We start from the raw sequence: 8,142 nt of genomic DNA on the forward strand, positions 1-8,142 counted from the left end.
ATAATATATATATATATAGATATATATATATATATATATATATATATATATATATATCATGTCATGTTTTGGGGGGTCAACGTGCCTGTGTTGGACACTTGAATCCTTATGTCTTGCCTGTTCTGCGTCCCCGTGTCAGGTGACTTAGGTTTTTGGTGATTCTATGCTTGTGATCAAATGGATGAGGAAGGAACATAATTGCTTAAACGTTTTATTGCAACCATTATTGGAAGAGGTACACGACATTTGTACAATTTTTACCATCTTACTTTCATCCATGTAACAAACACAATTCTCAATGGACTATCCAAAGTCGATTTGGGTATGCATCATGGGCAGTGATACATACAAGAGGCAAGAGAAGGCTGGTGTCCAAGTACTATCATCCTACATTTCATGATTTTCTATAAAGAAGTCTTTGTCTAGCTGGATCTGAACAGAACTTTACTTACAATATGTAGGCTGTTATTTGGTTTTAACTGAGCTCCTCTAATAGTTGGAAATACTATGTAAATAGGAATTATTCTGTATAAAGAAATGTGAGATATGCATGAACTGTTTAGTTTTTTTCATGCTTTTTTGTTGCTAAAATGAGGGTTTTTTCAATGAGGTTGTAACGAGGTTAGATTGTAAGTGATATTGGGATATCCACCCTCTTGGTTTGAGGAGTTATTTGAAGCTGAATGCTTTATTTTGCAATGCTGTCAAGGCATTTGAAAAATGTAATTTTATTCATCGAAATATAGTTAAGAACATTCTTTTGCGAGGGAAAAAATTGAATATCCTTGCCTTATCAAGTTTTACCCTTTTTAAGGTAAGGTCAACCATAAGATATGGTATAAAAGTTGTGACTATGCTCATCAGAAAAATGTCTTTAGGCATAGTCCCTGGATTTGCTTATTTATTGTAATAGGTATGAATATTGGGAAATCCTAAGCACCGGTGCTATTTCAGGACTGGACCTCGGGAATTTATCAATTCGTGCAATGTCCTGCACGGTGCTAACAACCAAACATTTTGCAGAATTTCAGCAAAAGAACCAACTTAATGTGGAATTTTATCATCTCTTTTTTACACAGGCAATACTTCCCTGAACTTCATTGTCGCCAAATTTGAACGCAAACAAGAATGAAATGACTTAGGTTGAAGATTAAGAGTGGCTCTTCTCAGGGATCTTGTTCCAAGGTGACCCAAAGGAACTTCGAATTTTTGAGCTGGCAAAGCTCAAGGCTCGATTATAACTCTGTGCCTACAATGCACAGACGCTTTCACCGTGGCTTGGGAAGTCCGCATTAGCCACTTATGAAATTTCGTCGTCATGCTCTACCTGCTTACAAAGAAAGATAAACGGCTTACTTTGCAGAGGTAACATGTAGGTTGTTCGTCCAACAAAAAGAGCACGCTGCAACACCAATTTTAAATATTTCTGCATAATTCCATTCAACAGAAACCCTAAACAAAGTAAAACTCATATACATAAAAATACTAACATCACAATTTTTTCTTATCGAATTATAAGGAAGAGAACGCTTAAAAGCAAAAAGACAATTATTAACATCGTTTTGCCAATTCATTCGACAGAAACCCTATCTTTTCAAAAATTCACAAAAATTAATAAAACCCTATTTGCCGAACAATTTCGATTCAAATAAGAAAATACGAAAATAAAAAGAAACAGAAAACCCATGAAAATTAACGTCCGGAACCCTAAATAAACGAAAAAGATATTCAGAAAACCCACCTCTGGCTCGGGAGACATTGCCATTTCGTCATGTGCGTAATCAACGATCCCGAGGCCCCCTTTGCTCGGCCGTTCTTCTTCCATTGGAGTTGCAGGCGAAGGACTCCCTGAAGGTTTTTTTTCAAGGGACAAAGGAGGTGGGGGCGACGGGGATGACGGAACAGAGGAACTGTCATCCACATCATCGTCGACGTCCATATCTTCGTCATTGTATAGAGATAACAGGGCAATTCCTTCTGCTTTTCTCTTGCCAGCCATTGGCTTTAATATAAATATATACTGGAAACTTCGTACTCGGATTTAAAGCATACCGAGACTCCAAAAAATGCTCAGACGTGTTTTTGCTGCGAGAGGTTCCAGATGCAGAATTTCAATGGAGATGTTGGGCAATGTTTTTGAAGAAAATGGGCTTACTCTGCAAGTGAAAATCGAGCGAAACGCGTTTCATCTCTGGACTCTATCTGAGCAAACCTTTCGACGGTGGAGTCGAAAAAACTATATTCTGGGTTATGTTCGTTCTCCCTTAGTTAAATCAAAACCGTTATTTATTTATTTACCGTTGTTTATTTATTTATGAAAAAAAATGAGGACGACTTTGAAATTGAGATATCGCGTGCGCTGTGAAGAACCGTGTTGGTACAATGGAAGGCAATATAATATTTTAATTTTTTTAAGTAGGAAAAATGTTTTGACGGCTTAAATTGTTGGAAGGGAGGGGAGTACTTAAGTTCTTCATCATTTGAAATGGCTACCCACATTTTCAAGAAATAATCATTTTTCATATGAATAAGAATATTTTATGTGAGGTTTAAACTCCTGGGGTGGGGTGTAGATCACTGTTTTTGTGTGGGGTTTAAATTTTATCACGTCTTAAATTTTTTATGGGGAGGGGTTAAAGATGGAAATCGTTTTGGGAATTAAAATTTCCTAAGGAATGTCCAAACTCGACCAAGCTTTGCACAATCTTGGTGATAAGCATCCCATTGTGGGTTGATCGTTCTTCCTCCATTCAATAAGCAGGTTGGCCCTCGCATACGCTCAACATAGTTATAAAAAAATGAGGTTTAGGAGGCTTATGTATTTATCTTCAAATCATAATACTTTTTTAAAGTTCAAATAGGTCAAACAAATTAATAATTTATCTAAATTGATGATTTAACGTTGGTTCTAAAATTAAAACAATAATTGGGTGTAACTCAATTACAAAATACAACACTTGTTCATAGTTTTATGGAAAGTAGTAAGATGGAGCGCGAACAGTGAGCTACGATTCGTTCTTCCCACAGGATTTTGGATGGAATTGTCACATGCTGAGAGACCATTATGATCAGAACAGGCATGCCAAGCATCATGAATCCTCGTCACTAGACACAACATTACTCCCATCGACTTTCAGGATTGCAACGCCTCTCCAATCTCTCTTTGTTGGATGTGGAGGTTTTTATTGCTTGTTGGTTGGTGTTCTTTAGCAAATTAGGGAGATCCATGCAGAGAGTTTGGATCCACTTTCCTCGTATCCTTGGTCCCTTTTATGCTTTTTAGTTGGAGCTGTGAAGGGGGATCAAGCAGTTTTATAGGTGTTCTCGAAGCTTGAATGTCTTGTTTTTCAAGTCTTTTTGCTCCACCACCCACAAATTAGAGTCGATTTGGTTGTAAAAACTCATTTCCTTCTTCCTTTACAAATGGTGGAGTAACTAAAAGGAACGATCCATTCCTAGTGTGCTATTGAATGGGTTTTCAAGTTTGAATGTCTAGATCCATATGTTTTTTCACTCTTTTGTAGGGGTATTGAGCTAAATCTGGAGGAGGGTTTCCATATTTTTGTCAAGACCCAAAGTGGGAACTCAATCCTTTTATGGGTGTTTGGATTTGATCTTGTGGTGGATGTAAAAAAGAAGATAAAGTAGTAGAGTAAGCATCTCTATGTCTTTGCAATGCTTATAACATGAAGGGAAGTAGTTAAAGGATTTATCCCCATTACATAGATATGGTATCTCAAGAAACTCCAACATCATTATGTTTGTGTGGCTATGTGGTGGAGCTATAGGCACCATGAAGCCAAACATCTCAATACCTTACAAGGAAGTTGCATGTTCCAAAAACCCCAGTGGATATGTCTCCTTCAAAGATACAGTTAAACGGAAGGCCCCAATCCAATCAGATCAGGACCAAAACAACCTAGACCCTACATTGTAAAACAAATGGAACAAGAACCAACCATGGAAATCAATCATTCAGAGGTAAACTCTCTTTTTCTTTTGATATCCAATCGAAGGTTGTTATCTACATATTTGATGATTTCTAGCCTAAATCGAATGCATACCACTAGTGGGTTTTCTCCTCTTGGACCTCCAACTATGATATTTATTTATGTTATAATGAATTCTGCATTGTTCAATTCGAAACACAGAAGGAACTGGAGTATGTCCTAAATGAGGGGTCTTAAAGGATATTGGAAATACTCTTGGAAAATTCAAAAAGATGGACCTTAACATAAAAAAGACAAAAAACAAAAACAACAACAATAACAACAAAAACAAAAACAAAAAAGTATCTTTACTTTTGCCAAAAATTGTGTAGAGATGGATCTCAGCAAAGGTCTACTTGACCGCATCCATCTGAAACACAAAAACTTTAAATGGGCCCAGGTATTAGATTACACGAACACAACATTCAGATGTCAAAATTATTTTCAAATAGGACACTTGCATAACACATGCCCACAGGCAAAAAAGATACCAAAAAGGAAAAAGAGGCAGGGCCAAAAGCCAAAGGGATGGCAGGTATCTGACCCTCGCCTTTATGAAGAAGAAGAAGCAAATACCATGGAGAACCATCCAAATACGGCTACACATGCACAACTTAGTAACCAATCAGATGGGGGTGTTGTGGATGAGTCTAGATCTGCAACCAACATTTAGAAGGGTATTGAATTAATAAAGATCTGAGCATTAGATCAGCAGAATGAGGAAACTCACAACGAAAAGGTTATGGGGGATATAAAGAGAAATCATGTCTCTGAGAATCCAAAATCCGATAAAGAAGCCCACGTGCTGACAATTAGATATGAATTGGAAATGATAACAGTTGGTCCCAAACCTCGGGTCTAGCAAAAGGTACAAAAAAAGAAAGGTAAAAAGGAGAAGTTATGTGATCTTTATCACACTTAGACATAATTTATGTAATTTTTATAGGTTTCATTTGTATTGCTCATTAGCCTAAAGGCTTATATGACCGAATGCTTTCAACATCTAGACACTGTAATTTTGTTCCTTGTTTCAAGTTTAATAAAATTGAGATTTTTCCCTCAAAAGAAGAAGAAGAAGAAGAAGTCAATTACAACTTTTTAGAGATTTAAAATTGGTTATCCATTGGATTTATAAAGAAATTACTCCCAAAAAAATTACAATGCAACATGTGCATTAAAGTTCTTGATCTACAAACATCTTTCTCATGTACATTTATGTCTCATATTTACAAGAACAAGAACAATATTGTAGATAGGCTCTCAAACACCGGATTTAGAATAGGACGAACCTATACTATTTTAATAATCGAAAATGGATCTACCACAAAATTTATTCATGAGCCATGGACATAACTTTAGCCATTGTAATTTCTATCTTGATTTTATATAATGATGGTCTTTCAAAGGTGAGGAGACAAAGATCACTATGACATATACGTATCTAAGGGTATTATTCGTATTTTCTCTCTTTAGTTTGTGGCATGACCTTTAGATCCAAATCATCAAAGGCCATGGGTACTTGGCTCTTCTAAAGAGATTGTGTTTTCAATACCATTTCCAGGACATATTGTCGAATGTGTTTCTCATGGACACTCTTGTTCGACCAATGGTTTTATATGGATATGAGGTTTGGGGACCCAGATTACTAGAGTCTAATTAGTCATTGGTAGAAAGAGCGCATATCATCCTTCTTTGTCACTTCATTCAATGCAATTAGATAGTTCCTCACGTCATTGTCGCTGCAAAGTTTGGCGCTCAGCCCTTTCAACTCAAGGGAGTGCTATTTTGTCTCACTTCTACATTGTGTTCAGAATTTTGTTGATACAATGCAGGGGTGGTATAGATATCCATACTTGGCTAATAATTTGTCATAATCCATTGCAACAACTAGTCCTCTGACTCAGTCTAGATGTTGGTACACTAAAGTCTCATATCTCCTTACTTCGATTGGTATTATGTTGGACCTGTTACCACTCAAACTGGCAGGGGCCTTAGGAGGGGATCCTATAGGGCAACTATTAGGTCAAGTGCAACGATGGAGAGATAGCCCACTACCACCTCAGCTAAGGCTCCCTGCTCTTTATGGACTTTCACCAATGGGAGGAGACCTGGTATAAAGAGGAATCACTATAAAAATAGGTCAATAAAGGGATAAGGAGTGACTCTTAAGGCCTATTCACAAGAGAGACTTAATTGTATGGATTTCTTGCTCGGGAGGCAAGGTGATAGGCCCTCTAGGAAGGGCTAAAGGATTATTGATGTTAGGGTTTGGAAATATATCTTGTAAAGATGATTCCTAGGCCTGGAAATCCTTATAATGAATTTGTCTTTGCGTGGTCCTTGTGGAATTGGGGTTGTTAGGCTGCGGAATGACATGAGACCAAGTAGACCCAGAATTAGGTCAAGGAAGTGGGATTGATCAACCAAGGAGGGGCTTGACTTAATTAGGGAAGAGAAGAGGATCAAAGGACATATTTTCTTTGTAGATTTAGATGCAATGATCCTAATGAGATCACTAACCCAAAATCAACTTAGGGCAAGAAATGGTCTCGTTGCTAAGGCTTACTATATCTTGGCATTCCACTGTCGAAATTGCTTGAAATTTGGAGGACCTCTTGAGAAAACTACAACGCAATAGTGGACCAATTTTCAAGGGTTTTGGATGGTTACAAATGATTTTGTGTGATGCCCTAGGATACTTCTTGGGTTAGGCCTAGAATAGGAAGAAATGAAGAAAAGAAATGTTATTTTTACCACCAAAGGGATACGATGATCAATAAGGGATACGATGATCAATTTCTTTTTGCTTGGGCTTAATGGAGTCAAGATACACATATATCATGGAATTCCGTAAGCTAAGGAGCTGTAATTGATCTTTGTTAGCCTCTCCAAGGCCAACAACTAGATCAATAGAGATTTATACTTCAAATTTTGCGAAGGAGACAAAGTGTAGGTTTTAACCCTGTACAAAAATTACCTGCATACGAATTCTAAAACACAGAAAATAAACAATGCGAGAGCATAACACATAAAACACATATACACAGAGATGTTCCCCTGGATCCCAAAACCGGGACTACCAGCTTGATTTTTCATTATATTCCTTTCAATGTTATAATACATATTTATACATGCCGAAACATCCAATACCATGGACCAAAAAACCATCGCGTCTAACACCATGGACTGAAAACCATCGCGTCCAAAAGACATGTGCGAAAATCATGCACAAAACCCTAGGTGGGTCCGCCCAACCTAACATAGGGTCCAAAACCATAAAGTGGGGTTACGGGTACACCTCAAACCCCCTGTGACCTCCACACCCCCCCCCCAACAATCGGCGCAACGAAGGGGGTACTCCACCCCCCCTCTAACCCCCCCAGTTAACTACGTGGGCTAGTCGTGGAAAGAATATAACACAACCCAAGATTCTCCCACTTGTTGTTTTCTTTCCACGGGGGGCCACAAGAGAGCTTAGTCATTTTTCCAGCCTTGAAACACCCATTGTTTCTCTACAACAAGAGAACTTATTAGAGCTCACAGATTTTGTCAATGCATCTGCAGTATTCTTCAAAGTGTCCACCTTTACCAGCAACACCTTTTGTCTTCTATCATATCCCTCACAAAGCGATACTGAACATCAATGTGCTTTGTCTTTGAATGATATGCAGGGTTCTTTGCCAAGAAAATTGCACTTTGGCTGTCACAATCTATCCTTATAGCTTCTTGTACTAACCCCATACTTGAACACAATCTCTGCAACCAAACTGCTTCCTTGCTTGCATGAGTGGCTGCCATGTATTCTGCTTCTGTAGTTGATAGTGCCACTACAGATTGTTTCTTACTCATCCAACTGACTGCACCTCCAAATAGGTTAAACACATATGGGTGCGTATTCTTTTCAAGGTAACATGCAAAGTATATGTAGGGGCAAGGTTACAATCTGTCATCGACCAAGGGTTCACGATTACAAAATCAAAGCATTGTTGTAACAGGGATAAAAACTAAACTGCAAAACTTAAAAAGGAATTCACAGTAATCTAAAGAAATCTGTAACAACAATCAAGAAATACACGCAACAATGAACAACACACATAACAAGAAAACATGCAGCACCTTATCAGAAGAGCGGGCCCAACTCTCTGATCAGGGC

The 8,142-nt window shown here is 37.9% G+C and overlaps 1 protein-coding gene across 3 annotated transcripts in view; it reads right to left on the minus strand.

The window, feature by feature from the left end:
* Positions 1-2,273, minus strand: part of LOC149146170 (uncharacterized) — a 71,187-nt gene extending 68,914 nt beyond the window's left edge. Inside the window, exon 1 of one of the 3 annotated variants that reach the window (XM_089447489.1) lies at positions 1,742-2,273. In XM_089447489.1, the coding sequence (XP_089303615.1) occupies positions 1,742-1,999 (258 nt within the window). In that variant the 5' untranslated portion in view covers positions 2,000-2,273. The remainder of the gene's footprint in view (positions 1-1,741) is intronic. The other 2 variants (XM_089447487.1, XM_089447488.1) reach the window with 2 other exon arrangements.
* Positions 2,274-8,142: the final 5,869 nt, after the last annotated feature.

Source organism: Pinus tabuliformis, chromosome X (genome assembly GCF_031772625.1).
Source record: "Pinus tabuliformis cultivar Carrire ecotype Pingquan chromosome X, CPIR1, whole genome shotgun sequence".
Classification (NCBI taxonomy): Eukaryota; Viridiplantae; Streptophyta; class Pinopsida; order Pinales; family Pinaceae; genus Pinus; species Pinus tabuliformis.